At 30.2% G+C, this 17,640-nt stretch overlaps 2 protein-coding genes across 3 annotated transcripts; one reads left to right on the top strand and one right to left on the bottom strand.

Moving 5' to 3' along the window:
- The first annotated feature begins 9,031 nt into the window (after positions 1-9,031).
- Positions 9,032-11,694, top strand: LOC142546787 (protein BPS1, chloroplastic-like). Of its 2 annotated transcripts, none has more exons than XM_075654684.1 (2): positions 9,032-9,212; positions 10,394-11,694. In XM_075654684.1, exon 2 carries the CDS (start codon positions 10,597-10,599, stop codon positions 11,455-11,457), a length of 861 nt encoding a protein of 286 aa, XP_075510799.1. In that variant the 5' UTR covers positions 9,032-9,212; positions 10,394-10,596; the 3' UTR covers positions 11,458-11,694. The 2 variants fall into 2 exon arrangements, with proteins under 2 accessions (XP_075510799.1, XP_075510800.1); XM_075654685.1 differs by lacking the exon at positions 9,032-9,212 and adding an exon at positions 9,254-9,268.
- A 536-nt stretch (positions 11,695-12,230) lies between these two features.
- On the bottom strand, positions 12,231-15,641 carry LOC142546785 (putative polygalacturonase). The gene is made up of 6 exons (XM_075654678.1): positions 15,408-15,641; positions 14,901-15,212; positions 14,588-14,708; positions 14,025-14,199; positions 13,850-13,920; positions 12,231-13,449 (listed from the first exon to the last, which is right to left on the bottom strand). The coding sequence occupies exons 1-6, from the start codon at positions 15,444-15,446 to the stop codon at positions 12,737-12,739; spliced, it is 1,431 nt and encodes a 476-aa protein (XP_075510793.1). The 5' UTR covers positions 15,447-15,641; the 3' UTR covers positions 12,231-12,736.
- Positions 15,642-17,640: the final 1,999 nt, after the last annotated feature.

Below are 17,640 nucleotides of genomic sequence, written 5' to 3'. Positions count from 1 at the left end.
GAATTCAGAATTTCAGCAACGAAGATCGAGAATTCCTCCAGAGAATCTTTAAGATTTCTTTTCTTTAGAAATTTTATTGTACGAGAACCGGTTATCAGAATTTAAATCCGGACACGGTGTAGCGATCCTCGTATCGACAGCTACTACTGGACGTAAGTTTTATTGAGTTCTGTTATCATTTGAAAATATGATGTTGTAGGAATTTGATACAATTCATATATGATGTTCTTGACATGTTAGACATCGTAGAATCGAAGTCAGACCGAAGAACGGATTTTTTATGGAATTGTTATGATTTTCTGATTATATCGATTGAAAATCAGACAGATTTGGATTATTGATTGATTATGGATTGTATCATATATGGGTTATGATTTGTGATTGATATCTGGTGATATTGTGTTGACGGGGATATTGAGATTGTGCCGTTATGTCGTTGATTTGAATTAAATTCAGACTGATCAGATTCTGTATTGACTTGGGAATGGAGTATTGATATTATGATTCTCGATATGTCATTTCAGATTTACAGGGACAGTCTTGAATTCAGAACTTCTAGTTATTCAGACCGAGACTACGAATGAAAGGTATAAGTCAATGTGGTATTTGGAGATCGACTCAAGTAGGATATACTTGAGTTTCCCTAAATCACATACTTATTGTTGTTATATGCATTGATTTGATTTTATATGATGTTCTATTGATTTATAGGAAGCATGTATTAGACGAGTATTAGACGAGTGATCTTGTGACAGAAGTGCCTGATAGTGGTGGGATCGCCACGGGCACATTGCACGATGTCACAAGATAGTGTATTGGCGATAGTGCCACAGTCTGTGACGGATAGGTCAAGACACTGGATGTTTGGTTATATCGACGTGGATAGAATCGGAGTTTATTCTATTACTATTAGTTGATATAGGAATACCAACATCTGGAAACTGGGATTCCTAGACTAGGATTGAGTCTAGTCTGAGTCGTGGAGTCACGAGTATGATTGATAGTTTGACATTAATTATGTTTTAGATTTTGATATATATCTGATATCTGCTTCATGCTTTATATTGATTATATGATTGTACGTCCGTTGATTTATACTGGGATTATATTCTCACCGGAATTATCCGGTTGTTGTCGTGTTTGTATGTGTGCATGACAATAGGTGGGACAGGATCAGGGTCGAGGAGATGACGAGAGATCATGATTAGAGTGGAGACCACGGACTTTGATGTTGCTGTAAATAGGGTTTGAACACTTGATAGTTAGTTGTTGAACCTTAGTTGAATGATTGTATATATAGTACAAGACTTGTACTTTAATACTGATATGTATATTAGATTGAATCCCATTACGTTCCGCATTTAAAAAAAAAATTTAGACCCTGTTTATTTTAATTGATTAAATTATCCGAATGACGATTATGAACTTGATTAGCGTCCGGGTCCCCACAATGCGATTCATAAAAACGTACATATTTTGATTTAAATGTTATATATATATATATAAAAAACATTTTTGATTTATTATCTACAGCTTGTCCGTCGATAATCTTACATAGTCCATGTGATGTCTTGCAAAATAACCAAAAGAAAAAGGCCATGAAGTTGAATCATACTATTGAGAGCCAAAATGAGATGCAATGAAATGAGACTAATGGAACACATTAAAGGATATTTCTATACCAGTGTGACCAACAGGGCCGTCTAAGGTCAGACCTTCGATGAAGCTTGGCGAAAAGGCAACATGATATCTCTCCAGAGCCATCATCTCGCCTAAATTCTGATATCTGCAGCAACATAACTCGCTTTAGACTCTCATCATGGTGAAAATAGTTTGATTTTAGTTTTTCTGCAATCTGAGTAAGAGTTTAATGAATTAAACAGACAATAGTCGGACTGAGTTTTAAAAGTTAAATAGGCATTATGTCAGCTGAAGTCCGTAAATATAGCTTACAAGGAAGTAGAGCCAGTCCAGCCTCTTCTTCAGGCGGACAGAGCCTCCAGCTCAGGTTAAAATTTTTGGACCTAAAATTTTTTTTATTAACAACTATTTAATAGATCTAAGCTGTTAATTTTGTCCCTCATCATTTTTGTCCCTCCAGCCCAGCCCATGCTAAAAATTTTTTGGGCCTAAGCTGCAAATTTTGTCCCTCATCATTGGTTCTGCCTCTTGTTGCCATAACCACCACCGCTGGCGAAGGAACTCCCGATTGAAGTTTATCGATTCATTCAGCCCAGGATCAAAATATTTTCTGGCTACGTCCCTGTTCAGGCCCGTCCCCGATTTAAACAATTCTGAAAAAATCCCTATGCTAATATCCCAAAATTACATATAAATATCACTCTTATATGTAGTGACAAAATAATATTCTAAAACTATAGTTTTCTAAATAGCGATTGAGGAAACCGTCTAAACACTGTAGGCGGCCTTCGATCATCCCGCTATTGTCTGAGGCGGTCGGAGACTATCTGACGGACGAGCAGGTGACGGAAGCAGTCAATGATTTTAAAATTCTAGTCAAATTGTCATAGTCAAATAATTTTAAAAACAATACAAAATTATTCAATTTTAAAAACTCTAGATATAATAAAAATACATTTAACAGTCTTTTTGTACTTAGTTTTGGTTTCAAATGTCTTCCACCATTAGTTACCATCTACCGCAAATCGCCATCAGTCACTACCTTAATTATCTTGTTAGTTTATATTTATGTATTTATTTACAATTTATCTAGATTGTATCATATTGTATAAAAAAAATTATACATAAACATTATTTAATTATACATATTACATAGAAAAATATAATTATTACAATTACATTATGATTATATATAATTATATATAAAAATTGCTAAAATATTCAGTCGCATAGACAATAGATGGTCACTCATCGTCACACACCATTTACAACATTCCCTAGAAGTAGCATCTCATTTATCAAATATTAGAAAATTTTAACATTATAATATATAGTTCAGAGTTTACGTCGGTTTGAAATCCAATAATTAATTTGTCCTCGGACAGAGCAGGAATATAGTTCTGTCCGAATTAGAATTTGAAATTGTAGAATCTTTTAACATTTTAAATTGATCTACCGAACTAATATCACGTTACTTCAAATTTATACAAAATTGGGCTAAGCCCGGATATTTACACATGTGGCTCCACCACTCGGATGGGTGTAGTGAGCCGAAGTTAGTGCTGGTGTGCATGCATGCCTTCTCTGTGGAAATACGGATTGGACCAAAATTTAATTTAGGATTATTATTAATTAATTGTAACCTAAGGAATTTATTAGTTACTTTCTATCCAAGGTTTACAATAGGTCTGATCTTTTATCTATTTTATTTAACTAGATAAATGCACGTGTGTTGCACGTTGAGAAATAGAGATAATTTGTCTATGATAATTTTATTTAAATGTGTTTAAATTATTTTTGAAATAAGAATAACTTTTAATAGATAAATAATTAATTATTTAGTTACAAATGAAATCATCACATTTTCTTGTCTTTGATTTGAAGACCTCTTGAAATCTTTTTGTGTCCATCGGTTTTTATCTTCTTATCTTTTTTTTTTGTACTCGGCAATTGGTTCTTCATCTCGAATCTCTATTTCATCTTCGTCTTCATGGATCTTCATGTTTTTGTTGATATTTATTTCATTTGATTTTTCTACCTTTGGTGGTACACAGCTTTGTTTAGTTGGCTTGATAATCTTTCGAGATTTCCGTTTCTTGATATTGACATTTGTTGTTGGATAATTGACATGTATCTCAATAGCTTCTGCCACAATTTTTAACACTTCATCACGTTTTTCCAATGAATTATCTAACTTGAACAAGAATGTGTGGAGCTTGGAGCTTGGTTGATTTAGCGAATCTTTATATGGGTTATTTGGTAAATTCTGCATTGAAAATTTTTATTGTTAGATGCAATATTTATGTAGATATAAAATCATTTGTTTGTTTTATCTTATACCTGATCATGAATTTGAATAAAATCTTCAATAGAACATTCAACAAAAGACGCTACAACTTTTTCAAATAATGTTATTATTGCCATCACATTCTCATCTTCAATTGTGATTGTTATTCTATACTTGTAACATAAAGAAGTAAAGTAATGATCACCTTTTTTTTAGTGTGATCTAAAACTTGGGTTGGGTATTGGTAATTAGTTTTACATAAAAACGATTTGATTTCATTTTTATTCCTCTTTTTCTCTCCATTTGATGTATATAAGAGTAATTATTACACATAAAATTAATTTAAACTCATTTTGATTCTTTTGAATTGTTTTTTTATGGTATTTGTGTTTGTCATGCATAGGGTTTTACAATTTGGAAAATTGACAGTCACGTCAATGCAATCCTCATTATATTCACCATTTGCTTAGTATAGGGCTTTGCATGGTAAATCACAATTATAAGAAATAAATAATGCATCGTAGGTAACAAATATAAATTTTGACATAAAGATTAAGCAACATTCGAACTAAAAGATAAATCTTTCACTATCATTCAGTTTTTCTAGGTTAAACATGCAAGAGTGAAGGTAGTATTGGGATGAGTGAACTTCTATGAAGTTTTAGTGAGTTAAGCTGCTGACATTGTGTCGTTTATTTTAAATTTCATTAAAGATATATATACATACATATATATATATATATATATATATATATATATATATATATATTTAAAAAAGCTGTAAATTTCATTCCAAAAATGAAATTTCATTTTTCTTCAATTATTATAAAATTCATTAATACCTGAAAACGAACAAAAAATGACATGTATTTATTAATATTATTTAACGAAAATAAAGAAATATATGTAAATTCACACAATTTTATTAGAGTTTTCAAATTTATTAATCGTGTATTATTTACGTTATTTATGGATGTTAATTTACTCAAGTTTAAAATAAAAATTTCATAAAAACTCCAACGAGGCTATTTCACGAGAACATGTCTCATGTCCTATACTAATCATGAAAAATCATTGTTTTTCACTCTGAAAATTGACTGGTTGGCCATCTGAATGATATATTCATGATATCGGCTCACATAAGTCCAATTCAAAAATTGGAGAACTATAAAATTCAATAAAAAAAAGAAAAGTCAAACAAAAAGAATTATTTTTAAAATAAGGATATAATTCATTCTGTAAAATATATTGTAAATTTTATTATTCTTCTATTCATTTTAAATTATATTACAAATATATTTTTTAAAACAAATAAAGTATAAATTCCATTTCAAAAAATGATGGTTAAATTTCATTGTGCTCAATTTTATTTAGAATTAATTGATAGTTGGGAAAAAAAACAAACAATAGAATATGTATTTATTATTATTATTTTAAATTTTATTAAAGATATTTTTTTTAAATGATGTGTAAATTTCATTCCAAAAAATGAATGTTTAATTTAAATTTTATTCTAAAAACTGGTGATTAAATTTTATTTTTCTTCAATTTATTTAAAATATATTAAATAATAGATGGAAAAAAACAAACAAGCGAAGAAAAGTATATTAATTATTATTATTTATGTTATTCATAGATGTTAATTTATTTAAGTTAAAATAAAATTGACACAGAAACTCCTATGAGGTTGTTTCACGAGTGAATTTTGTGAAATATGTCTCGTATCTGACTTGAATCGTGAAAAAAAATTATTTTTCACCCCTGAAATAACTGGGTCAGCCCCTCTCATGACTATATAACAATGAAACTGTTTCACATAAAACCTAATAAAAATTGAAAAATTATAAAATTTTGAACAATAATGTAAACTTCATTTTTATTCGATTTATTTTAAAATTTCTTAATTAATAAAAAATAGAAATCAAACAAAAATGAAAATTTCATTATTCTTTTATTTACTTTAAATTTCATTAAAGATATATATATATATTTTTTAAAAAATAGATTGTAAATTTTATTTCAAAAAATGAAAGATAAATTTAAATTTTATTTCAAAAAATGGTGGCTAAATTTCATTTTTCTTCAATTTATTTTAGAAGTCATTAATAGCTGATAGAAAATAAACAAAAAAATATTTATTAATATTATCGTTTTGAATTTCAATAAAGATATGTTTTTTTAAATGAAGTACAAATTTCATCACAAAAAATGGAGATTCAAAAAATGAAAGATAAATTTAAATTTTATTCCAAAAAATGCTGGTTAAATTTCATTTTTCTTTAATTTATTTTAGAAGTCATTAATAGCTGATAGAAAATAAACAAAAAAATTTTATTAATATTATCGCTTCGAATTTCATTAAAGATATGTTTTTTTTAAATGGAGTACAAATTTCATCACAAAAATGAAGACTAAAATTCATTTTTCTTCAATTTATTTTAAATTCCATTAATTAATAGATGAAAAACAAGAAAAACAAAAAAAAAAAAATTAAAAATGGAGTGCAAATTTTTACTGAAGAATGAAGGCAGATGCTAAATTTTATTTTTCTTCAATTTTGTTTAGATTCTATTAATTAATAGATGAAAACAAAACAAACAAAGCGATATATATTAATGAATATTATTTAATGAAGATAAAGACATACATGTATATTCACAATTCAAACTCATATATTTATAGTAGTAATAAATATTATTTAATGAAGATAAGGACATATATGTAAATTCACAATTCAAATTCATATATTTATAATAATAATAATAATAATAATAATAATAATAATAATAATAGATAGATAGATAGATAATAGATTGAATTTCATTATAGATATAAATTTTTTTAAAAAAAATGGATTGCAAATTCCATCACAAAAGAAGAATGCTAAATTTTATTTTACTTCAATTTAGTTTAGATTTCATTAATTAATAGATGAAAACGTGCGGAAAAAATAAGGTCCTCGGGTTAGCGTGCGCCCATCCAGCTCCAGCTACTTAGTCTTCGGCACCTTCGATATACTGATCAATATGCTCACCTGCATCAATCACACCTAGTGAGTCTAAAGACTCAACACCTGTAACTTAATAACAAATACATATATATAACATGCAACAATGAAAATTACTGCACTCAACATATATTTCATGATCTTAGCATGAGGGTAAACATGTCGTAAAATAGCATAACATGTCAAAACATCACATCATAACATCATATACTTGTTCATTTTCTTTAATCAAATTCAACTCGTTAGTTGTGACTTTCGTATTAGTTATATCGTATCAGTTCTATTGTGAAATTTAAAAAATAGAGGGCAAATTTCATTATAACAAAAAATAACGCTAAATTCCATTCATCTTCAGTTTATTTTAAATTTCATTAATTAATAGATTGGAAAAGACTAAAATTCATTTATCTTCAATTTATTTTAAATTTCATTAATTAATAGATGAAAAACATGGAAAACAAAAAAAATTAAAAAAAGATTGTGTAAATTCACAAAAAAAATTTAAACATGTATAATGATTATTATTAAATGAAGGTAAGGACATTTATGTGAATATATTGGAAAAGACTAAAATTCATTTATCTTCAATTTATTTTAAATTTCATTAATTAATAGATTAAAAACATGGAAAACAAAAAAAATTAAAAATGGAGTGTGTAAATTCACCAAAAAAAAAAAACATGTATTAATTATTATTATTAAATGAAGGTCATGACATTTATGTAAATTCACAATTCACATTCATATATAGATATAGATTTTCTTTAATCGAATTCAACTCGTTAGTCGTGACTTTCGTATTAGCTATATCGTATCAGTTCTATCGTAAAATTTTAAAAATAGAGTGCGAATTTCATTACAACAAAAAATAAGGCTAAATTTCATTCATCTTCAGTTTATTTTAAATTTCATTAATTAATAGATTGAAAAATACTAAAATTTATTTCTATTCAATTTATTTTAAATTTCATTAATTAATAGATGAAAAGCATAGAAAACAAAAAAATAATAATTAAAAATAGAGTGTGTAAATTCACGTTAATTAATAGATTGGAAAAGACTAAAATTCATTTCTCTTCAATTTATTTTAAATTTCATTAATTAATATAGATGAAAAACATGGAAAACCAAAAAATAAAAATAAAAAATGGAGTTTGTAAATTCACAAAAAAAAAATAAACATGTATTAATTATTATTATTAAATGAAGGTAATGACATTCATATATAGATATAGATTTTCTTTAATCGAATTTAACTTGTTAGTTGTGAATTTCGTATTAGCTATATCGTATCAGTTATATCATAAAATTTAAAAAATAGAGTGCAAATTTCATTACAACAAAAAATAATGCTAAATTTCATTCACCTTCAGTTTATTTTAAATTTCATTAATTAATAGAATGGAAAATACTAAAATTCATTTCTCGTCAATTTATTTTAAATTTCATTAATTAATTAATAGATGAAAAGCATGGAAAACAAAATAAAAATAAAAATGGAGTGTGTAAATTCACATTAATTAATAGATTGGAAAAGACTAAAATTCATTTCTCTTCAATTTATTTTAAATTTCATTAATTAATATATGAAAAACACGAAAACAAAAAAAAATGGAGTGTGTAAATTCACAAAAAAATTAAAAAAATTAAAATAGAGTGTGTAAATTCACATTAATTAATAGATTAGAAAAGACTAAAATTCATTTCTCTTCAATTTATTTTAAATTTCATTAATTAATAGATGAAAAACATGGAAACAAAAAAAAATAAAAAATGGAGTGTGTAAGTTCACAAAAAATAAAAAAAATCACATTAATTAATAGATTGGAAAAGACTAAAATTCATTTATCTTCAATTTAAATTTCATTAATTAATAGATGAAAAACATGGAAACAAAAAAAAAATAAAAAATGGAGTTTGTAAATTCACAAAAAAATAAAAAAAAACTAAACATGTATTAATTATTATTATTAAATGAATGCAAGGAGATTGATGTAAATTCACAATTCACATTCATATATAAACATGTATTAATTATTATTATTAAATGAATGTAAGGACATCGACGTAAATTCAAAATTGAGTACATAATGTGTCGTCGGATTTAGGAATTTTGTTTGAAATGTGATTGGGATATTTGTCTTACTCAAGTATTTGCTTTCCGGGTTTCCCACAGCTGTCGGTTCCACGAAGCGAATTCCCTTGTGTTGTGTATAAATGCGAAGATTGTTTACGAAGTTTAATTATTTATCTACGCGTCTCCGAGTACTATTTCAGGTACGGCTCGTGAATCTCTATCCCCTTTTTGTTCTCCACTTTGCACGCGTGATTCTGTATGTATCCGTCCATATGCCTTTTTTGTTTTCAAGTTTTGTTGTTTAGGGTTTGATGTCGGATAGACGAGTGTGAATGTGAGAATTTTTTATGTAGGAAATTGTTAGTGGCCGGCGGAGATCTGGTCATGTAGATTGGTGTTTTGAATTGTTTTTTTGTTGGTTGTGTTTCGATGTGATCTGTGAAGATTCTTGGTTTTTTTATTTTGTCTTTGAAAAGTTCTGATCGGTGAGTCGATGATAAATGGGGCTAGAATTTCAGAAAAGTCGCTTATTTCTGCGTTAATGCTGAGTTTTATTGGTTCCGTCATTTTTTTTGTCTGTTGGTGATTGCTTGCTGCTCGTTCGGTTATAAGAATAATTAATTAGATCCGTGTAAAATGATTTAGTTACTGGATAGTGAACTTGTAGCTAGGAATGAAGAAATGTGCTTTTTAACAGATGATTGTTTTACATTTGTGTCATTGATTTCTGTTTAAGCGATGATCCATAAACCTCCCAGGCATTCCTCTGATATTGTTAATATGCGTATTTTAAAATTTTTCGGATCAGGGCTCCTCAATGCCTATACGGCCACGTGGATTGTTTCCAAATGACAAGCGAAGAAATGCATGTGATCGACTAAACTTTCGTTTCCCTAAATAACGGTTGACCAGGCACAGAACTTTACCGTTGAAATGAACAGAGTTGTCCAAAAATTTCTCTCTTATATTCAATGTCGCATACCTATTTCTCACACACACCGGTAAATTTTGCTGGTAAAGAATTTAAAAATATCAACTGCGACTGATAAGTTTGAAAGCTTCTGTGTGTCTTATCACTGATTGTTTGGATTAAACTCAAACACAGGATGAGTTCTACTTACCTTCATTATTGACATGATTGCATTTTCTGATTGTGAATTTGCTATGACTGAGGTTGAACTATATTTTGTTCAATTTTCATCGTGGCGCTGTGTTCTGTTGTAATAAAGAATTATTGGTCTTTCCCATCTTCATCCTGCACCTCTTCGTTTTATAAATTTCCTGTGTTTAACTTTCCACCTAGGATTAGGAGTTATGATGCACCTAGGTGAAACAACTTGCTTTTCTTTTATGTTATCTTTTATGTTGTGTCCTTTTGCAGTTGGTGCAATCAGAATGAGCTGCCCACAGGGTTCAGTCAGAGCTTTTCTCCCATTTGGAAATCCTCTCCGAATGATATTACCAAGCCGCTCACACATGTCTCCCAAGCTCGTTTCTATGTTGAATACTTTTGAGGAGACATTGGCATAGAGGCTTAAAAAACTTACTCCAGCCAACAAGGAAGAAGTACAACACTTATCATGGATGCAGTGTGCGATAAAGTCATTGTTTGAGATCCATACTGATGTGAAAGCTCTAATTGCTGCACTTGAACTACCTATCCATCATTGTGATCGCATGTGGACTGATGTGTATTTTGACACTAGTAATAAGTTGCTGGAGTTCTGCACCGTTTTAAATCATCACATTGCTCAGCTGCAGGATGGTCTTTTCTTCCTCAAATGTGCTGTGGTCGAATTGAACAGTGGTTCATTTGTGGAGGCACGCACATCCCTGGATGATTGGAAGCAGCGGGTTGATGCAAAGAATTCAAGAGTGGACAAATGCTTTTCTGCATTGGATCATCTTGCCCAATTGCCAGACCGGCCAAATATTAAGCATTCTGCAAAGGAAAAGGTGTTGAGGCAAGCTATCTATGGAGTCAAGGTGGCGACTCTTTTTCTAGCTAGCATCTTTGATGCTTCATTCTCAGGTTCTGAGAAGAAACTGATGGACATTCAAGTTCCTGAGACTTACCTATGGGCTGAAAATTTTACCAAGCTTCAGTCTTTCATGAATACTGAACTAAGAAACATATTCTCTCGTGGAAAGGTGACTGTCGTGAGCGAGCGAGAAGCTGTTGATGCTTCTGTGGAGAAGTTGTTTCTGGATTTGCAAAATGGTGTAGACTCTGTCGAAACTGAAGTGCTGCAAAAATTGAAATTGGAATTCGAGAAATCATCTGAAAACTTTGCTCTAGGATTGGATATTCTTGCAAAGGAGCTGAATGATTTGTTCAAAGATGTGATACGTGGACGAAATGATTTACTTGATGACGTTAGGATTGCTTTCAATTTCATGGATCGAAGTCCAGTTAATGAAAATATAGGTCAGCTAGTTAGGTGAAGGAGTGAAATGTACAGTGTTCTAAAAAACGGTAGGCGGTAGATGGGCGGTTACCTACCGCCTAGCGTCTAGGCGATTAGGCGGGGCCTAGGTGGTTGCCTAGGCGGTTTTTTTTAAAGCTTAAATTCATTAAGTGGTTCATGAGTATTACGTTTGTATATGAAATATAAATTATTATAAAATTTAAAATTGTAATAATAAATATATATTAATAAATTTTTATATATGAATTATCAACATCAGTTTACTATTTTAATACAACCGTTTAGAATGAAAATTAAATTTGTTCAATATTTTTTCCAACATAATATATTGATTTTAAACCTAAACATCTAACTTTTCTAATTTATTTCATATTTTTCCAATACTTCTTCTGTATCGGATTCAAACTCAAAATCCATGGCTTCTTCCTCCTCTTCATCCGATACAAATTCTTCTTCGTGAAGTACATAAACTAAATCATTCAACCTTCCGGTATCTAGTCTATTTCTTTTCTTAGTATGGATCTACATTAAAAAAATATTAATATTGAATACATGTATAAAAATATATAATAATAAGTATAGAATAATTAATTAAGTAATTACTCTCTCAAAAGTACTCCAATTAAGTGTAAAATCGTTCAATCTTTCGGATTTTTAATTGTAAAATCGACTAGGCGGCCGATTAATATGGTGACACCTAGAAGTTTCGACTAGCCTAAAATCGGGGCGGTTTTGGACCGTCCGGCGTCTAGGCGGTCATAGGCGGGGATTTTTAGAACACTGGAAATGTATATTTAAATTTCTCCCATATATACTGTGTGTAGCTGAGAGAGTGATCATGTTTCTGGATGACGATAAACTAATTGGATGATTGTGGATCCAGATAGATTTTATGATTAATCTTTATGTGATTTGATCAATTATTGAACATTTTTGTCATGGTTAATCAAGCACAACATGCAAACAAAGACGTACCGGCGCTCACACGAATGCATATTCGAGTGTATAGACCAATTGCTCATATATCTATTACACACATATTGTGTCTAAAACTTTGAATTTTGTGTTTTACTGATAATTTCGTTCTGAAGACTTCATGTCGAGAATAATACAGTGTAAGGTTTCTCTCCTCTGTAAATTTCATTTTAATCATCCAATTATAAAATTGCGGCAATTTTCTTATGCTGCGATTGTTAATTTTTATTCCTTTAACTATTCTTCAACGTCAATTTTCTCACTGAATCTTTTCTGCATCTTGCTTTACAGTTCTAAATAAAGAATGATAGAGAAATGAATCAATACCGACGTTTCATACTGTAGGAACATTTCTGTAGCTCTACAGTGTCAATAGCTAAAGTATCTGAAGGAAAGTCGCACATTCCTTGTCTCTCTTCACCCTGATCAGGCAGCAGATTACACGGTGGTGGCACCACCCCACTCGAAATCCCCTCCACCTCGACGCAAGTCCATGGATACTTCTTAGCCTTCAGTGCCATCCCTATAGTCACATTAGAAATGCAGATCCCGGTGAATGGATCACCCGAGATTCCCTCCAGTCTTGCTGCCATCGATGCGTTTTCAGCCACCACATCCCGGTAGTTGATCCCAGTTATCTTTGGTAGCGCGTTTGGATCATAATGGTTGTCAGCATGAGAGCCGTAGTTTCCGGTCATCCAGAATACCCATTTCATGGTATGTAAACTCATGCCTTTTATGTATATGTTTTTTACATAGCCACCTCTGCCTACTGCTGTCTTGATTCTGACACCCGATTCTGTGTGAAGGGCTGTTATGTCTTGAGCTCTCACATCTTCAATCCCACCTGACATTTCACTCCCTAAGGCTATGGCGGCACTGTAAGGTGAAACACAGGTGAGGCGTCTAATTAGTAGTTGTTTTGTAGGCATCCCGTAGCTTATACCGTATTCATCCCACCCACTTTTTACTGCAATGCAATCATCCCCGGAGACGATGTAGGTGTCTTCAATTCTCGTGTTTGTGCAAGAATCTGTGCATACATGAAAACTTTTGAGTCTGATGTTCAATTAAGGAATGGAGTTGAATCATTTTCAATGGTGGAAAGAGAATTTCAATGAAAGGTCCACTGTGTTATAGTCGAGTACAATGAAATAGTTTGGTTGAGATAACAATGGAACATTCCTACTCTCTCACATTTCAGACTCACAGGCCTGTGTATATAAGATTCTTTGCAAAAGGCTGCACCAACAAAACATTTGCACCCACCATCGCTTTGTGAAAATATTAACTCATGTTGTTATAACATTTCTTTGCAAACTTATAAAGTCATTTGCAACCTCACCTCCTCCTACCTAATGTGGGACAGGATATCATACACTCGTCGAGGCCACTTAAAATGTGTAAATGTTCAAAGTTCAGAACCGACTGACCTGGATTTATCCCATCTGTGTTCGGTGATATTATTGGAGCTAGGATTGTGATGCCTTGAATAATTATATTGCTGCAATTGCGCATAATTAACACCAGTAAATCATAATATAGAACTAGTTATAAAATTTAAAGAGATGATGACATAGAAAAACACTCGCGAGCACGCATATTAACCTGCTGTAAACGGGGTGGATATTCCACGATGGAGAATTCACAAGTGTTAGATTGGAAATTTGGATGTTGTCTGAATGCATAATTTCAATAAGGTAAGGTCTTGTGTATTTTAGCATTTTCCTGTGAAACTGTTGCCACCATAGTTCACCTTGACCATCAATAGTACCATTTTCACCTGTGCAAGATGGCCAAGAACCCATGAAAAAAAAACTTATGTGATGTTGTAGTAAGGTAGCATCGACTCTTACCAACTGTGTTAAAAACTATAATTTTTACGTCAGCCTAAGTCGCATTTGAACTGTCACTCAATCAAATTATGGCTAAGTTGTGCTACTAATAAAGAAAAGTTCTTGCACATAGGGGGTGGATACGTTATGTTTACAAAATCACAAGTTTTAGGTAGTAAAATTCATCAAATCTTTCCTCTCTTGAATTTTTTGATCTGTCTTTGCTTGTGAATTGTATTATACGTTATGTTTACCAAATCGCAAGTTTAGTGTAGTAAAATTCATCAAATTGTCCCTCTCTCAATTTTTGGGTCTGTCTTTGCTCGTGAATTTTACCTGTGATAACAACATCAGTGAGGTTTGTCCCAAAGATGAGACTGATGTATCGGCCCCCGGCCGCATCTCTTCCATGACCGTAGGATGGTAAGGGATCAACAACAGGCCAGGAATCTATATCCTGAAATATTTGTGCATTGCTAACAAATGCTGAAATTTTTAAATATTGTATATAATGTCAAAAATATAATATAATAATAAGATTTTTGGAATGTAACGGAAGAATATTATTTAATGTAATTGGGTGGAAAATTCTTTTTAAAAGTTTAATTAAAACTACAAAACCGACCCATGAAAGAGAGAGAGAAGAGACCTGAGAGGCCAGAAGAACCGCATCACTATGGAGATATAGAGTGAAATGACTTGAAAGATTGAAGCTTCCGGTTAACCATTTACCCGCAGGAACGAAGAGCTGAGCCCCACCATCTGAACCAAATGTGCTTAGCTGTTTAACTGCTTCTTGAAATGCATTTGTGTTCAGTGTAACTCCATCTCCAACCCCACCAAATTCTTCTATTGACGCACTGTGACTTCTGCAGCTGATGGCTGGATACTCAAATGACTCCAGAATTCTTGCCTTTCTGCATCCAACTCCGTGCAGAACACCAAGGACCAGTGCAAGAATCTGAATCCAATTCAACAATTTGGAAAATGAGGTGATGTAAATATGTGGATCAAATGTACTACATCAAAAATTGCATGTAAAAAAGCATCAAGCAGCTGTAAATGTCCCATTCAACGTAACAGACATGGAAATGCTAAATGTAAGTGTGTTTTCACATCTTTTTTGCGAAAAAACCAAATGAAGTGTTAATCTTACTTTAAGGCAGGAAAAGGAGCTTCTCTCCAAGTAGTCCATTTCTTAGAAAGGAATTGGAAATGGGAATATGGTTGGTGGTGTAGAAGACAAAGCACTGGTATTTATAGAAGCCTTGATGCTATTATATTCCTCTAATGAACCAATAATCCTTGTTCGATAAAAAATAATCTCCATTTTTAATTCATGGGATAGAATAGAATATGGGATTTGCAAAAAGATACTACTATTATTGATCCATCCAAGTATTAAGGGATAAATCATGCTGTTTTCTGCTGTTCGAAAATTATCATTAACAAGATTCTAATCCATAAGCGTTAATATTTCATATAATTAAGAATTGATGATGGTTTTTGTCGATAATTGTATGGATTCTGAGAATATGCATGTTTTGAGGTTTGACATAGGTAAGTAGTTGGTTTCTTAAGTTAGTTGATTTGGATTTATTTGGGCATTATTCCATCCCCGTGAGTGTCTTTTCACCACGCCATAACCCACTACTTCACGGGGCACTCGTTGTTGGTGCAGTGGCTGCCCCTTTATTTCAGGATTAAGTTGAGACGGTCTCACGAATTTTGTCTGTGAGACGGGTCAATCCTACCGATATACACAATAAAAAATAATATTTTTAGCATAGAAAGTAATATTTTTCATGGATGACCCAAATAAGAGATTCGTCTCACAAAATATGACTCGTGACCGTTTCACACAAGTTTTTGTCTTATTTCAGATTAAAAAAGAAAGCTTTGATATATTTAACAAGCTTCAATTTGTTTTAATAATCAAGATTTAGGTATATTTGGTCATTATTATATATATGTTTTTGAAAAAATATGATATTTTCGGACATGAAATTATTTGTTCGTATAACTTTCATATGCTTGTTTTAGAATATTTTTTTTATAGATATAGATTTCAAATGTTACAAAAGCATAGTTCGAAATCAAATTAATGAATTATATAAGATTTTATTCAATAAAGTATGGGTATATCTTTTGTGATACTGTCTAGCGGATTTTTATTCGTGAAACATGTAACTATGATTATATTTACAATAAAAAATAATATTTTTGACTTTAAAAGTTAATATTTTTATACGGGTGACTCAAATAGAGTATATGTCTCACAAAATTTATTCGTGAGACCATCTCACGAGAATTTTTGTGATAAAATATTATTATGCTAAGCTTCAATTAAAATTTATGTCGCAAATATTAGGAGTGAGATCCGTTTTAAATTGTAATTTTTAATATTTTGATTAAAGTATAAAATAATAATAAATAGTTTGTAAAGTTGTAAAAAGTTAAATTCAATCTATATCTATATCTACGCGTCTATAAAAGTATATATAATGCGTTTTGTTTTCTAATTGTGAAATAATAAAAATGACATCCTTATCAAAACAAATCCAAAAACTTAATAAAAATATATATATAAAATTTTAACAAATGCTAATAAATTATCACTACAATATACATTAATTATAGTAATTTATATAACTTCAAGAATAAAATGTAACTCCTATATTAATTTTCTCAAATAATTCATCTTTATACTATCTTTAAATATTTTATGCTTTAATTTTCTCTTTATATGTTATTTTATGATTTTAATGTAAATTTTGTAATTATATTTTTAATACAATTTCTAATTAAGTAATAAATTATAGTATCACAAGAAGATATTTGAAAAAACATAAATATATATGTAATAGTAGAATAACATGATAAATATATAATAATATGATAATATGAAGTTTAATACTAACATATTTTATGGGTTTTTTAACAAAAAAGATCGTAATAGTATTACATAGTGTAGAACTATTTTATTCGATACTAAAAAAAGATCGTAATAGTATTTTTCTAAAAAAAAAATATATATCAGATAAATTTATAAATTCAATATACAAAATTTGATAATATGAGATCTTTTGATTTATAATTTTGAATTTCTATATATGTTTTTTTTAATTATTTATGGATTTTTAAGAAAATAAAGAATCAATAATAAAAATTAAAAAATTCAACAGTCAAGTCAGTAAAAAAATATTGCAGATAATTTAACTATACTACAACTTTAAAACTAAAAATGTGGGAATCCGGACGCTAATCAAGTTCATAATCGTCATTCAGATAATTTAATCAATTAAAATAAACAGGGTCTAAATTTTTTTTTAAATGCGGAACGTAATGGGATTCAATCTAATATACATATCAGTATTAAAGTACAAGTC

This window comes from Primulina tabacum, chromosome 5 (genome assembly GCF_025594145.1).
Source record: "Primulina tabacum isolate GXHZ01 chromosome 5, ASM2559414v2, whole genome shotgun sequence".
Classification (NCBI taxonomy): Eukaryota; Viridiplantae; Streptophyta; class Magnoliopsida; order Lamiales; family Gesneriaceae; genus Primulina; species Primulina tabacum.
Note: the sequence above shows the minus strand (reverse complement) of the source record. Positions and strands in the feature narration are given on the sequence as shown.